This window comes from Phyllobates terribilis, unplaced genomic scaffold (assembly GCF_046119375.1).
Source record: "Phyllobates terribilis strain yellow unplaced genomic scaffold, ASM4611937v1 Scaffold_8__6_contigs__length_399053987, whole genome shotgun sequence".
Lineage (NCBI taxonomy): Eukaryota > Metazoa > Chordata > Amphibia > Anura > Dendrobatidae > Phyllobates > Phyllobates terribilis.
In genome coordinates this window covers 155,350,878-155,367,538 of record NW_027362768.1, presented here as the reverse complement: position 1 = coordinate 155,367,538, position 16,661 = coordinate 155,350,878, and the positions used below count along the sequence as shown (strand labels likewise).

General features: G+C 48.9%; 1 protein-coding gene across 4 annotated transcripts in view; it reads left to right on the top strand.

Annotated features, from left to right (window-relative positions):
• Positions 1 to 16,190, top strand: part of LOC141156949 (cytochrome P450 4B1-like) — a 73,424-nt gene extending 57,234 nt beyond the window's left edge. For all 4 annotated transcript variants that reach the window (XM_073643539.1, XM_073643541.1, XM_073643540.1 and 1 more), the window contains 4 exons: positions 71 to 204; positions 568 to 632; positions 14,272 to 14,354; positions 15,899 to 16,190. In XM_073643539.1, coding sequence (XP_073499640.1) covers positions 71 to 204; positions 568 to 632; positions 14,272 to 14,354; positions 15,899 to 16,076 — 460 coding nt within the window. In that variant the 3' untranslated portion in view covers positions 16,077 to 16,190. The remainder of the gene's footprint in view (positions 1 to 70; positions 205 to 567; positions 633 to 14,271; positions 14,355 to 15,898) is intronic.
• Positions 16,191 to 16,661: the final 471 nt, after the last annotated feature.

Sequence of the window (16,661 nt, the reverse complement as noted above, 5' to 3'; positions counted from 1 at the left end):
TATTTTACATAATTGACAGAGTAGACATTGTAATATTAATAATTTTATTATTGCTTTTTTATGTTTCCAGGGAAGACTTGAGCAAGCTGCCATACACCACAATGTGTATAAAGGAGAGTATGCGTCTCTACCCTCCTGTACCGGGAATAGCTCGTGAGCTGAAAGAACCAATCACATTCTTTGATGGGCGAAGTCTGCCCAAAGGTCGGTGACATTTTTTTTCAATAAAATGATAAAAACACATTAAAAATTAGAAATGCAAAATAAAAGTGAATCTTGCCTTGCCTTTAGAAAGAATATCTCATTGTAGACAGCCCCTGCAATGTGGGAGTTAATGCAGTAGTAAGTTAACTGTCATAGGTCCTACACCTGCAGCAAACTACCAATTATCTCTGATTGTAACATATATGAACCTTTTGTTAAGAATCTACATAATTCAATCACTTTTAAGAATAGTAATTTTGTAGTTGATATTGAAGGAATAATAGTTGTCATTGTTAGCATGTTTTATGGTAATACTCTATGGAAATGTATTATAAATTGCTCTTTTATCTTTTGATGTGACAGGTACCATAGTATATCTGAGTATGTCTTGCTTGACCAGATCTCCAAGTATGTGGGATAATCCTGAGGTAAGTGGAGGCTACATAGGTATTTAGCTGTATAGAATCATCATAATTAGTGTTGAGCGAGCATGCTCGACACTGCTCGGTACTCGCCCGAGCATCTCACTACTCGGGATGTTCGGCGAGCACCGAGCATTTCCGGGTTACTCGGGCGGGAGCTCGGGTCTCCGCCCTGCACGTTTGGCGCTCTTTACAGAGCCAATGAACATGCAGGGATTGCCAGCCAGTCACTGTAATGCCGCAGCCATGTTGTTTGTGGGCATTACAGTGATTGGCTGGCTGCACAGCGTCACCTCGAGTATTTAAAACCGGGCGCCGCCATCTTGGACACAGTGCCCGGGATCAGACAGTGTAGGGTCAGTGCTGCTGAGTTAGGGAGAGATATAAACTGCAAAATAGGTAGTGTAGGGTCTCTAAAGCCTGCCAAATCAAACAAATAGTCCTTCTCAGGACTAATATCCATCCCAGATATCAGGCAGGCAGGCTGTATAGGAGACGCAGTGGTTATACCAACAAACACTGCATTACAGTCCTGTGTGCTCCTGCTGGTAAAATTGCTAGACTTATTCCCCGGTCTCAGGGGCCAGGAAAAATCCTTTTTTTTTTCATCTAAATCCTGTATTTAGTTATTTTTCCCTCAGTCAGACCGTACAAATACACGTCTTATTAACCTTTTGCTATCCCCCCCCCACAAAAAAAAAAAATTGAGTGTGTCTGTGACTGTTCAGACACCAATATATCTGTTTAAAAGAGTCTGGTGTAGGCCAGATAACTAGAACTTTGGTTTTGCAGTTCCACGGTTCAAATCTCTATATTATCCAGCTTTTGGCCTTTTTTCCGTAAAAAAAAAACAGTAATAGTGTCTCCCTGACTGTTCAGACACAAATATATCTGTTTAAAAGATTCTGGTGTAGGCCACATAACTAGAACTGTGGTTTTGCAGTTCCACGGTTCAAATCTCTGTATTATCCAGCTTTTGGCTTTTTTTCCGTAAAAAAAAACAGTAATAGTGTCTCCCTGACTGTTCAGACACAAATATATCTGTTTAAAAGATTCTGGTGTAGGCCAGATAACTAGAACTGTGGTTTTGCAGTTCCACGGTTCAAATCTCTGTATTATCCAGCTTTTGGCCTTTTTTTCCGTAAAAAAAAAAACAGTAATAGTGTCTCCCTGACTGTTCAGACACAATTATATATGTTTAAAAGATTATGGTGCAGGCCACATAACTATAACTGTGGTTTTGCAGTTCCACGGTTCAAATCTCAGTATTATCCTGCTTTTGGCCTTTTTTCCATAAAAAAAACAGTAATAGTGTCTCCCTGACTGTTCAGACACAGATATATCTGTTTAAAAGATTCTGGTGTAGGCCACATAAGTATAACTGTGGTTTTGCAGTTCCACGGTTCAAATCTCTGTATTATCCAGCTTTTGGCCTTTTTTCCATAAAAAAAACAGTAATAGTGTCTTCCTGACTGTTCAGACACAAATATATCTGTTTAAAAGATTCTGGTGTGTTGGCCAGAGAAATAAAACTGTGGTTTTCCTCTTCCACGGTTCTAATCTCCTTTTTATTACCCTTTTTCCATTGATAGTGCGAGTATAAGCTGTTTTATTTCATTTACAATGGGCATGGCGCGTGGCAAGGGATGTGGAACTGGACGTTCTGGTGATGGTGCGTGTAGAGGACGGGACCGTGGCCAAGGTGAAAATGTGCCACAACAACAGCCACATCTTCTCGCTCCCAGTTCTTGACCGAATTACTAGGGAGGCATATTACAACACCAGTATTGCGAACCGATCAGTGTGAACAGGTTATTTATTGGATAGCAGATAATACTTCCAGTTACCTGGGCACCACCACCTCCGGTCTGTCTTCCACACGGTCAAGTTTTAGTAGCCGTGAGTCTCGACCGCATACTCCTCCTCACTCTGATGCTCCTTCCTCCCACCATGCCGAGTGTCGTCAGACAGCAACTGATCCCACAGTTGGACACTCTGAAGAGCTGTTCACTGGTCCATTTCCATATTTGTGCCCCTCGCCTGCTCCGCTTGAAGTGGTGGAAGAGGAGATCCCATGTAGCGATGCCCAAATATTTGAACAGCCATGGCCAGAGGAAGTCGACGCTGGCAATTTATCACAAGAGGTGGACGATGATGAGACACAATTGCCACGAAGTGAGGAGGAGGATCGTGGTGCGCAAGTGGAAGAGGAGGAGGTGGTGGATGATCTAGTAACTGACCCAATGTGGCAGGAGGACACGCAGAGCGAGGCCAGCAGCACACAGGGGGAGGGAGGCAGAGTACCCCAACAGGCAGGAAGAAGCAGTGTGGTGGCCGCACACAGAAGGCGGGCAAAAGTTCCCCATAACACCAACACGAGGGACGTTGCCAGTACAACCGGTAGGTCTTCCAGAGTCTGCAATTTTTTTAAAGACTCTGCTGATAACCCCAAAAAGGCCATTGGTACCACCTGCCAGGCCAGCATCAGCAGGGGTGACAAAACTACCAGCCTGACCACCACCAACATTATCAGGCACATGTCAGCAAAGAACCCGACTTTGTGGGGCGAACCCCAGGGTCCACGACCAGTGTCAGCAGGTGTAACCACTGCTTCTTCCGCTGTTGTGCATGTAAGAGAACCCCCTGTTGTGTGCGCAAGGCAATCCCCTGTCCATGCTGCATGCAAAGATGCCCCCTGCTCTCAGTCTTCACTTGTTATGGCAGTTTCTCAAGAAACAGCATCAACGTCCACGTCCCACCGCTGCGTTCAATTGTCCATATCCCAGACCTTTGAACGAAAGAGCAAATTCGCAGCCAACGCTCCACAGGCCACAGTCCTAAATTCACACATTTCACGCCTGCTTGCGTTGGAAATGCTGCCTTTTAGGCTGGTGGAGACGGAATCCTTCTGCAACCTTATGGCAGTGGCCGCCCTCGGTACTTGGTCCCCAGCCGACACTATTTTGCCCGGTGTGCCATCCCCGCACTACACAAGCACGTGTCCCAAAACATCTGCCGTGCCCTCAACAACGCAGATACTGGGAGAGTCCACCTGACAACGGACACGTGGACAAGTGCTTGTGGTCAGGGATGGTACAGCTCCCTGACGGCACCCTGGGTAAACATAGTGGAAGCCGGGACCCAGTCGGACCTTGGGACGGAACACATCCTCCCCACACCGAGGATTGCGGTCCCTATGTCAGTCAGAGTTGCCCCCACAGTGTACAGCTCCTGCGCATCATCCTCCTCCTCCTCCTCATGTTCAGCCTCCATCTCAGATATCACCACATCAGTTACAAGCTGGAAGCACTGCAGTACTGCATCAGCCAAGTGGCAACAGGCTGTGCTGAAACTCTTAAGCTTAGGTGATAAACCTCACACTGCTTGTGAGTTGTGGACAGCTGTGAAAGAGCAGGCAGATCTGTGGCTGAGACCGCTGAACCTACATCCAGGCATGGTCGTGTGTGACAATGGCCGTAACCTGGTGGCGGCTCTGAGGCGAGGCGAGATCACACACGTACCATGCCTGGCTCATGTGCTTAACCTCTTGGTTCAGCGGCTTCTTAAATCGTACCCCGAGTTGCCAGATCTGCTCGTCAAAGTACTCTGCCTGTCAGCTCATTTTTGAAAGTCGGCTACAGCTTCCGCCACCCTTGCTGTGTTGCAGCAGCGTTTGCAGCTTCCTTCACACCGACTGGTGTGTGATGTCCCCACACGTTGGAACTCTACCCTCCACATGTTGCAAAGGATTTGTGAGCAGAAGAGAGCAGTTGTGGAGTACCAGCTGCAACAAGGCCATCGATATTCAGGTCAGACTCCACACATAAGACCTCAGGAGTGGACCTGGATGTCTGACATATGTACCATCTTGACAAACTTTGAGGAGTCCACCAAGATGCGATGGCGCCATCATTATCGTCAGCATTCCACTTATCTGTCTTTTGCAACACTCTCTGCAGAGAATTAAAGAGCAGGCATTGCAGCCAGAGTATGATGAGATGGATCAAGAAGCCGTAACGAATGATTACACACAGCCCAGCCTCATCTCATCCCAACGTGCATTGGGGGACAATGAGGGAGAGGAGGAGGAGGAGGAAGAACAGGAGCTGGTATCATGAGCTGTAGACGGTAATACCTGTACAACTGTCATAACGTCTGTTCAGCGTGGGTGGCCTGAGCACAGGGGGGAGGAGGAGGAGGAGGAGAGCATGGTCAGTCATCATCTTGGTGAGGACACGGAAGTCTTGCCCGTTACCAGTCTGGCATGCATGGCTGACTTTATGTTATGCTGCCTTAACAGTGACCCTCGCATTGTCAAAATGTTGGGTGACAGTCATTACTGGTTGGTGACACTTTTAGACCCCCGCTACAAGGAGAACTTTCACTCTTTTATTCCTGAGGTGGAGAGGTCTACAAAAATGGGGCAGCACCAGAAGGCCCTTGCTGCAGAACTGTTAAAAAAATTCCCATCTGAACACTCTAGCGGCAGAGGTCACAGTTCGTTGCCCAACCAAGGCGTACAGGCGAGAGAGACGCAACTCCAATCCAGCAGAGGCAGGGGAACATTGTCAACGTTCTGGGACAGTTTTCTGAGACGCACCCAGCTTACAGGCTCTGAGGAGCGGGGTACTCTCACAAGAAAGTTTCAAAAGATGGTGAGGGAGTACCTTGCCGACCGTACCAGCGTCCTCCGTGATTCCTCTGTGCCTTTTAATTATTGGGTGGACACTTGGAATGAACTCGCTCTGTATGCCTTGGAGGTCCTGGCCTGCCCTGCCGCTAGCGTGTTATCGGAGCGTGTTTTTAGTGCCGCTGGGGGAATTATAGCTGATAAGCGCACTCGCCTGTCAACTGACAATGCTGACAAGCTGACTTCTCATCACCACCAAATGACAGCAGAGTAACATAAAGTCAAATCCACTGTGTTATTTCGGGAGGTGTATTCCCATGCACCGCTTCACACCCACACATGGGTATACGCTTCCTCATTTCGGCTGTATTTTGCCCTTCTCCTTATCCTCAGCCTCCACCACCACTATACCACCAGGGTGACCGTGGTCCATGTTGCCAGCATTGCAAGTTCCCCCGTCCTAATTTTTGGCAGCTTTTACTTGGAAGGCATAGGCAAAGACTATGGGAGACCCACTCCCCAATAATGGCAATAATGTTTTTAATATGCTGTACTGCATGGCTCTTGTTTGCCAGCATTGCAAGTTCCTCCGTCCTAATTTTTGGCAGCTTTTGCTTGGAAGGCATAGGCAAAGACTATGGGAGACCCACTCCCCAATAATTAGAATAATGTTTTTAATATGCTGTACTGCATGGCTCTTGTAAGGGGAATGAAAACTGTCTTGTTAAACCATTCTGAACTCCACAGCTCTTCCAAGGGGCATTAAAATCGTATTGTTAAGCTGCTGTGACCTCCACCACTCTTCCAAGGGGCATTGATATTGTCTTTTTATTCCACTGCGACCTCCACCACTCTTCCAAGGGGCATTAAAACTGTCTTGTTAAGCTACTGTGACCTCCACGTCTCTTCCAAGGGGCATTAAAACTGTCTTGTTAAGCTACTGTGACCTCCACCACTCTTCCAAGGGGCATTAAAACCGTCTTGTTAAGCTACTGTTACCTCCACCACTCTTCCAAGGGGCATTGATATTGCTCTTTTTATTCCACTGCGACCTCCACCACTCTTCCAAGGGGCATTAAAACCGTCTTGTTAAACCACTCTGAACTCCACCACTCTTCCAAGGGGCATTAAAACCATCTTGTTAAGCTACTGTGACCTCCACCACTTTTCCAAGGGGCATTAAAACCGTCTTGTTAAGCTACTGTGACCTCCACCACTCTTCCAAGGGGCATTAAAACTGTCTTGTTAAGCTACTGTGACCTCCACCACTCTACCAAGGGGCATTAAAACTGTCTTGTTAAGCTACTGTGACCTCCACCACTCTTCCAAGGGGCATTAAACTGTCTTGTTAAACCACTCTGAACTCCACAGCTCTTCCAAGGGGCATTGAAATGTTGTTTTTAATTACCTCTAACCTCCACGACTCTTATAACGGGCATTGCATTTCCTCCTAATTTTAGTCAGCTTTTTCTTTTCAATGCATAGGTGAACACTAAGGGAGACCCACTACCCAATAATGGGTAGAAGGTTTTTAATATGCTGTAATCCACGTCTGTTTTAAGGGGCATTGTAGTTCCTCATAATTTTTATAACTGTGTAGCCGAACCGCTCCTTTTGGTACAGAAACATATCCTACAAGACATGTGTGGTTGACTGGCCTGATATTGATGTGAATGGTCCCTGTTCCTCCTGCTCTTTCTCCTTTGCCACCACCTCATCCATCATTCATCACCTGAAGCTTTGTTTTAACGGGAGTCATAGAACTGGGATACTAGCAGGAAAACATCCAGCAATCCTCGGAGGAGGTAGGATATGCGCCAAAACGCTGACCACCTCAGGCCTAGCCGCTACTACATACATGCGCTTGCATTCCAAGGAACCACTGCTGCTGTCTACCTTCTGAACTTTCTGTTGAAGCCTGATTGACCCAGGACCCGCAATCCTCTATGTCTGGAGGACGTGTTGCATCCCAGTGTCCAACTGTGTCCCGGCTTCCACAATATTAACCCAGTGTGAAGGCGTCAGTCAGAGGGACCATCCCTGGCCACATTCACTTGTCCACGTGTTTGTGGTTAGGCTGTACTTCAAATAGGGGCGGCTGGGGACCATTTATGGACACCCGGCCGCCCTCTAGCGCCTGGGGACCAAGCGTGGACACCCGGCCGCCGGGCGGCTGGGGACTGAGTATGGATACCAGGTCGCCGATGCAGCCATGACGTGGTGGCCAGATTCCGCCTCCACATTGCTAAAATGCCCCATTTCAAGTGCAAGCAAGCAAGCAGTATGGTATTGCAGGTTGGGGGTGGGTGGGTGGCAGGCTGCATACTTGCGCTAGCATTGCAAGGAGTGGGGAGGTACAATTGAACACTGCCCTGGGACAAGGACTTGCACGGGGATAGTTGCAAGTCTGCATCTTCTGATGCGGCAAGGATCACTTCTGATGGGCACACTTTTAGGCAGTGACCTGGGTGTCAGAGATGCTTCCAGGGGTCTTCCCCATGCTGTTCCCATGTCTTTTCAGCACTGTATGCATGTGTCACACAGCACATGGCCAGATAAGGTTGTAAAATGTTAAAATGACATTTCCCGGTGAATGCATTTGTCACGGTTGAAAGCAATACAAAAGTGCAAAAACGCATAAAAAATGCTACTTGTGAACATAGCCCAAGGTGTGGAGGAGTATTTTTGTTTTTGGTTATTTATTTTACCTCATACACAAGTCTTTACCCTGGAAAGGAAGTTCCTTAACATATTTCACAGGAAAACTGTTTCAGTTTTGTTTTTTTATGTTTTATTGTGAGCCCGTAAAAATGGCTTAATACCTCTGACCACGTTGTTGACAGCAGTGACCTGGGGGTCAGAAATGCTTCCTGGGGCGATCCCCATGCTGTCCCCATGTCATTTGAGCACTGTCACTATCGTCTTGGGCACTTTTTAGGCTTTCTACAGACTGCCGGGGGTGCCGCCGCAAAAATGCTCGGGTCTCCCATAGACTAACATTGGGCTCGTTGTTCGGGTCGAGCACCCAAGTATCACAGTGAGCTCGGCCCGAGCTTCGAGCACCCGAGCATTTTAGTGCTCGCTCAACACTAACCATAATCGTATCTGCATGTCATGGGAGTTAGAAGTTAAATAGACTATTCAAATACCTTGTCACAACGAATATAACAAGTGGTTTCTCCAAATTCAGCATAAAATGCCACTTTTACTGACTACATTCAACCACGTCACGAAAGGCATTTTTAGTACTTAGTAGAGCCCCTCTGGCTGTTACAACCTGCAGCAAAAAGGATGCATAGCCAGACACCAGTTTCTGGCAGCCTTGCCAGGAAATCTTAGCCTGTTCCTAATGTTCAATGGCCTCCAAACAAAGAAAGGGCTGCAAAAAATAGAAAAGGCATTGAAGGGCAAAAACTACATTATGCATCATGTTTGCAGCAAGTTATAACAACCAAAAGAGTTGAAGGGGGGGGGGTAAGGAAGGAGTTGAACAATTTCGAGACTTCAGTTGTCATTAAAATCGCTGAATTTGGAAAGACCACTTGTTATGTTAGAGGTGTTCAGTTATTTATATTGTTCAAAAAATGGTAATTATATGTGATCCATTTATTAGCTTCTAATATCCATTCTAGAATCATGTATTGCAACTATAATTGACGCGCCCCTGGGCCTGTGTCGCGCTGCGTTGCGCACGCGGGAGCTTACCCGGAGCCGGATCTGTTGAGGGTTGTAGTCTCGTGGCGGTGACCCGGTCCGTGCCCAGGGTGTCAAACTAAGTGGCAGTCTATGGCAGTAGATGTTAACTTGGATGTCGACTACGCCACCCGTTGAGTGCGGCTTTGCAGCCGCCGCTGCAGAACAGTCCGCTGAGGCCGGTGGTATGGGTGCAGCGATGATGTTATAACCCCCAACGGGAGGGGTATGGCCTCAGGGCAGTTGGTGCGGATGATGGGGGTAGTGATTGTGTAGAAAGGAGAGTCAGAGACGTGAGATGCAGTTTCGGGATTTTTACTCACTGATGTTGCTTTAGTCACTCTGGCCTTGAGTGACCACCCGAGCCGTGCTGCGTCCACCAGGTGTGGGACTCGGCTAACCCCCAGGCAGTTCCGGAGCGTGGTCCTGAGCTTCCCTCTCACTCTCTTTCTCCTGGCCGTCCCCACCAGGGATCCACCTTTGTCCGGTTCCCTTGGGCCTTCTGATGGCAAAACCTTCTCTGGCTTTCCTGACCCTACTCTCGGTGTACCTTCCTGGTGGATGTGGTGAGGGTCGTGGCAAAACTTGCCCACGACCTCCGGTTCCTGGTTAAGGGTTACTTTTGCCTCCGCCAGCTTGGGATCCGGTGCCCTCTTCTGCCAACCCTTCACCCTTTTTGGTCTGCTTCTGGGATCTTAGGGTTCCCTCTTTTCTGCATCTCTGGGCCTTCCTTCTTCCTCTCCTCTCTCCACTGCAGGCTTGGCTCTGGAGCTGGGCCCAGCCGGAGCCACAGCTCCCTGTCAGCCCTCTCTGGCTGAACTCTCCCTCAGCTTCTCCTCAGGCTCAACCCTATTCTAAGATGGTGCCCACCATATATACTCCCTCTATGTGTGAGCCCAGGTGACCAGCACCCAATGGGCTCCTAGCTTTACCCAGAGTACTCCCCCTATCTGCCCCTACACTACTGGGATGTTCCACCCCCCTCCCACTCCAGCCAGGGACAGACGCTGTCGTACCTGCACATTTACTTGGTGGGAGTACCGTAGTTCTGTCCCCCGGAAATGGGATGTATGTAGTGCATGCAGCCTACTGAGCTCAGTCCCACACTCCATCCTTACCCGGGAGTGGAATACCACACCTCTGGTGTGAGGTGCAATACCCCTGTAGCAGCCGAATCCTCAGGGTGCTACATTCCCCCCTGGTAAATCACAGCACGTCCTCGGGCTGTAAGAGAATAAACATACCAAAAACATACAATTTTTTTTCAAAACATACAAGAACATATCAAACATTAAACATTATCAGATTTAAACAAGATAAACTTTTTCTTTCATATAAAACTCTTTCATAATAATGTTCTTTGAGTTACTGGCCACTGTGCGCTTGTGACCAGGTAGAAGTGCAACAGTCAGTTCAAGAACAACAGTTTCCTATAAAACCAGTAGGGGGCGCCTTAGAAAGCGCAACTATATACAAGGGGAGGTGGCCGCTCTCAGTCCTCGGCCAGTGGGGAAAAGGAATGGCTGTTCACAGTCCTCAGCCTGTTAAGGGATAGGGGACACACGGGTTTAAGTTCACACTTGTCCCAACGGGGAACATATTTAAATTAGCAGCAGTTCTTATACCCTTACGGGTAACTATGTACAGTACTCTTTTTTACCGTACTCTAATAACGGCGTCCTCCTGATGCTTCCTCCCTGTATTCTTTAGACCCGTCCGGGTCCTCTTGCTCCTCCTGACACCTCAGCTCTTCCTCCGTCAACCGGTGTACATGAAGGGCATAGGGTCCTTTGGCACATTGGTGCCGGGTAAAGGTGACCTCATCACCCAGGTATAGGTCACGACCTCTGTGTCCCTCCGGCAGGTGGGACTCGACATCCCTGCGGGTCACGAAGACGTCGCCGGGGGTGCGGTGATCCCGGATGAAGCCCCAACCATGCTGCAGTTGGAATTTAATTACAGTCCCGGTGGCACGGGGACCGTGGGCTGCACGGGGGTTCCGTCGGGTCCGGCTCTTCTGTTCTGCACTTTGCACTTGCAGCCGCTCCTCGCGGACCCGCCTCTCTCGTCGTTCCCGGTCGAAAACCTCTAATTGCTGCCGGCAGCACTCTGCTCGCTGGGCTGCGGCCGCCTGGGTCTCTTGAGTGAACCCGATGAGGTCTCCTCCAGTGGGGTCCCACGCAAACTGCGCTTCCTCCAACGAGAGTGGGGTGATCTTGGCGGGCGCTGGAGCCGGGATCAGGGGCTCATCCAGGGGTCTTTCTTTCCGGAGTCGGGGATGGTAGTACTCCGGTGACCACTCAAAGGGCTGCCCATCCGGGCAAATATGCTGGGCTAACAAGTCTTCACCCAGGTGCGGCACTGTGGAGGTTGAGGGCGCGGTGGTGGTAGCGGCGCCCGGGTTCACCAGGCCTTGCGACCAGGCCTGGGGCACCCTGAAGGTGAAGGGCACCGTGAAGACGGCGGCGCCCGGGTGTACTTGACTTTGCGACCAGGCCGGTGGCTCGGCAGAGGGCGCTGTTGGTACTGCGGCGCCCGGGGGTACTCGGCCCTGCGACCAGGCCAGTGGCGTCTCCTGCTTGGCCGCGCTCAGGGTTGAGGCGCGTAACGTCACAAGAGGCGTGGCCGCGGCTCCTGCTTGAGGCCTAGTCTGGAGCGGTAGCGGTGCGGCAACGGGCACGATCGGTGGGATTTCGGGCTCTGCGACGGGGAGCGGGGGTAGGCTTACGGTGGCCGGGCTTGGGGTAGTGACGTCCCCTTTACTTGCCTCCGTCTCTTCAGCTCCCTCTGCGGCGTCGTCTCCGGCCTCCGTCCCTTCTGCATCCTCTTCAGGGGCAGGCGTGCTCCTCGTTGCGGGTGGTGTGCTTCGCTGGCGGGTTCCAGCCTGCTGGGCCATCTCCCTGCTCCACTCCGTCAGCGTTTCTCGCTGCACCTGGGCCATCCTCCGTGCGAGGCCCTCCAGCGCGGTCTGTGCACGCTCCCGGTCTCGGGGGAGCTGTGCCAGGATCTCCACCAGGTCTTTTGGAGTGGTAGCTTGCAACAGGCTCCTGACCACAGGGTCGGTGCTGCCTGACTCTCCCTCCATCGCCGGGTACGGCTTCTCCAGACTCCTCCAGGCTGCACCCATCTTCTCTGTTTTGTTCTGTATCCGCCCCCATTGAGGGCGGTCCTGGGGCAACTTGGTGATTGTCAGTTCCAGGGGCAGACCCCCCACGCTGATGGACATCTCAATCATTGCAGTCTCTGCTGGTGGGGGCGGTCTTCGTTTTTGGCGCCATTCTTGGTCCTGGCCCACGATGGGAGGTGGCCTCTTGCCACCCTCTGGCACGCCCATAATGGCGTCCGCTCTGCCAGGGCGGGAAATCTTCTCAGATGGCGGGAACCGCTTCCCAATGGCGGGAACCTCTGTGGATGGCGGGAAAAGACTGCAGATGGCGGGCAAACAGCGGGAAACGATCCGAGATGGCGTCCGATGGCGGGGACCCTCTGGAATTGGCGGGAGACTTCTTTTTACGGTAAATATGAACTTTTCTTCAGGCACGCAGTACCCGGTGGTTGCGGGCACGTTATCCTGCCGACTACGCCAAAGTTGACGCGCCCCTGGGCCTGTGTCGCGCTGCGTTGCGCACGCGGAAGCTTACCCGGAGCCGGATCTGTTGAGGGTTGTAGTCTCGTGGCGGTGACCCGGTCCGTGCCCAGGGTGTCAAACTAAGTGGCAGTCTATGGCAGTAGATGTTAACTTGGATGTCGACTACGCCACCCGTTGAGTGCGGCTTTGCAGCCGCCGCTGCAGAACAGTCCACTGAGGCCGGTGGTATGGGTGCAGCGATGATGTTATAACCCCCAACGGGAGGGGTATGGCCTCAGGGCAGTTGGTGCAGATGATGGGGGTAGTGATTGTGTAGAAAGGAGAGTCATAGACGTGAGATGCAGTTTCGGGGTTTTTACTCACTGATGTTGCTTTAGTCACTCTGGCCTTGAGTGACCACCCGAGCCGTGCTGCGTCCACCAGGTGTGGGACTCGGCTAACCCCCAGGCAGTTCCGGAGCGTGGTCCTGAGCTTCCCTCTCACTCTCTTTCTCCTGGCCGTCCCCACCAGGGATCCACCTTTGTCCGGTTCCCTTGGGCCTTCTGATGGCAAAACCTTCTCTGGCTTTCCTGACCCTACTCTCGGTGTACCTTCCTGGTGGATGTGGTGAGGGTCGTGGCAAAACTTGCCCACGACCTCCGGTTCCTGGTTAAGGGTTACTTTTGCCTCCGCCAGCTTGGGATCCGGTGCCCTCTTCTGCCAACCCTTCACCCTTTTTGGTCTGCTTCTGGGATCTTAGGGTTCCCTCTTTTCTGCATCTCTGGGCCTTCCTTCTTCCTCTCCTCTCTCCACTGCAGGCTTGGTTCTGGAGCTGGGCCCAGCCGGAGCCACAGCTCCCTGTCAGCCCTCTCTGGCTGAACTCTCCCTCAGCTTCTCCTCAGGCTCAACCCTATTCTAAGATGGTGCCCACCATATATACTCCCTCTATGTGTGAGCCCAGGTGACCAGCACCCAATGGGCTCCTAGCTTTACCCAGAGTACTCCCCCTATCTGCCCCTACACTACTGGGATGTTCCACCCCCCTCCCACTCCAGCCAGGGACAGACGCTGTCGTACCTGCACATTTACTTGGTGGGAGTACCGTAGTTCTGTCCCCCGGAAATGGGATGTATGTAGTGCATGCAGCCTACTGAGCTCAGTCCCACACTCCATCCTTACCCGGGAGTGGAATACCACACCTCTGGTGTGAGGTGCAATACCCCTGTAGCAGCCGAATCCTCAGGGTGCTACATAATCACTGTTATAAACGGTTGTTATCATAAAGCTGTAAATATATGTAATTTATAATATATGTTATCCATGTATCTAGAACCACACTGCTCAAGTCTTTTAAACAGGTCTTTTTAGGGGTTATTTTATATAAGGGTTTTGTCTGTTGCCTGTGTAATTTGTATTTTTTGATGTAATAAACTTACATATTTTGATAGCACAAGAATTACCATTTTTTTATTTATTCTAATGAGGTATGAGAATTAATACATGTAATATTGGGTATCCTCATTATTTTCCTAAATAGAATAATATATTGGAAATGAGTCTGATTATCCGTTTATGCGTATTTATATTTATACAGTAATTGATTGATGGGTAGAACATTTGTAAATTTTGCTAATAAAGCTAATTTGCAATAGGGGGAGGGTAAATAATTTTGATTGCAACTGTAGAAATTGTGAATGAACTCTATTTTTTTGTATTATGAAGAAACTGTTTATGTGTCTATTTTATGATCTTAGGCTTTTGATCCACTGAGGTTTTCACCTGACAATTCTTCAAACAGACATTCACATGCGTATGTTCCATTCTCAGCTGGATCAAGGTAAGACATCTTGAATATCTAATTAATGACTTCTAGGATGGTGCATAAGGTTTAACTAGGATAGGCTTTTACTCAATATGAGGCACAGAGCTTAGCAGTTATACTTCAGAGAACAGAATTTGGCAGTTACACATCAGATTTAAGACATAGAGCTTGGTGGATACAGATCGGGGTTGAGGCTCAGAGCTTGGCGGTTACAGATCGGAGTTCAGGCACAGAGCTTGGTGGTTACACATCACAGTTGAGGCACAGAGCTTGCTGGTTACACATCACAGTTGAGGCACAGAGCTTGGTGGTTACACATCACAGTTGAGGCACAGAGCTTGGTGGTTACACATCACAGTTGAGGCACAGAGCTTGGTGGTTACACATCACAGTTGAGGCACAGAGCTTGGTGGTTACACATCACAGTTGAGGCACAGAGCTTGGCTTTTATACATCACAGTTGAGGCACAGAGCTTGGTGGTTACACATCACAGTTGAGGCATAGAGCTTGGTGGTTACACATCATAGTTGAGGCACAGAGCTTGGTGGTTACACATCACAGTTGAGGCACAGAGCTTGGTGGTTACACATCACAGTTGAGGCACAGAGCTTGGTGGTTACACATCACAGTTGAGGCACAGAGATTGCTGGTTACACATCATAGTTGAGGCACAGAGCTTGGTGGTTACACATCACAGTTGAGGCACAGAGCTTGGCTTTTATACATCACAGTTGAGGCACAGAGCTTGGTGGTTACACATCTCAGTTGAGGCATAGAGCTTGGTGGTTACATATCATAGTTGAGGCACAGAGCTTGGTGGTTACACATCACAGTTGAGGCACAGAGCTTGGCTTTTATACATCACAGTTGAGGCACAGAGCTTGGTGGTTACACAACAGAGTTAAGACACAGAGTTTAGCAGTTACACATCAGATTTGATGCAAATAAATTGTAAATTACATATCAAAGATGTGGCACAGACCTTGGTGACTACAAGCAATAGTAAAAATTGTCTATAAGCATTTTAGCACAATTCATAATGTAATGTTCAACAGGTGGTTGCTGGACTTGGCAAGCTGCCTCAGGTAACCCATATAAAACAGGAAAGTTTGACATAGATCCACCCAAGGTACAAACTATACCCTTGTAGTAATTTGCTATCACTTGCAATTCCCAAGGTCACATCTATTAATGAAGCGTTCACTCCAGCAGTAAACAGCACTTTCCATCAGAGCAGTGCCCTAATAGACAGGGCTTAGTGATGGTCCCAGTGTTGGTACCCACCCTAGCAATCTTGTGGATAGGCCATAAATGTACTTTATTCCCTTTAATATACTAAATGGCACTTTTGTCTACACGTTGCCTGGTCAGCACTAGAGTCTGTGTGTTTTGGATGTTCATATGTAAAAACTGTAAATGTGCCGTCAGCTGCAGTTACTTGCCACAAGCCAAAGTTCTTATTTCCATTATTTTTATATATAACCAGTACAAAATATAACATAATATAGTAAAGATGATCACTAAAGAAGACCAAAACCCTCATATTCTCTTCCCCCAGGAACTGCATAGGACAGAACTTCGCTATGAATGAGATGAAAGTTGCCATCGCGCTGACGTTACCGCGATTCGAACTGAGTCTGGACCCCGACAATGAGCCAAAGAAGATCCCTCAGCTCGTCTTACGTTCTGTGAACGGCATTCACTTGAACCTGAAGAAAATAGAAAAAGCTTCATAAATCCTGAAGACTTGAACCTCTGTGCCTCTGTCGTGTCTTTACTGTTCATGTTGTACTGCTGCTATGAGCCACAAAAATATGTATTGTAAAATAAAAACTAATAATTATGCATCACTCAGTTTGTGAAGGATGTTGTGTGATGCCCCCTAGAGGAATATAAATGGAATAGCACAGTCAAACAGGACTGCATTCTTGTTATGTGATTGCCTTGAGGATACTTCCAGCTTCATCGGTCATCTTGAGTCAGGAATGTAACGAATAATGGGAGCAATGGATGCACTGATATAACAGTTGATTTTATGTGAGAATTTGCACATGGAAAATCCATGGTGTATTTTAGCACCAGTCACATAGATGATATTTTAACAAATCTCATCTGCTCGCTCCACATTTTCAGTAAGTAAATAAACCGCGTGCTGCGGACGGGGACTTTTAAATCTTCAGCTTGTCAGTTTCCACTGTGGATTTTCACTGCAGATTTTTTTCACTTTCAATGTAAAGAGGGGAAAGTCATAGAAATATTTGCAAGTTATTTATGCAGATTTAGCTGTAGTTTTGCATCAGAAAAGTTCACCTTGTTGGCAG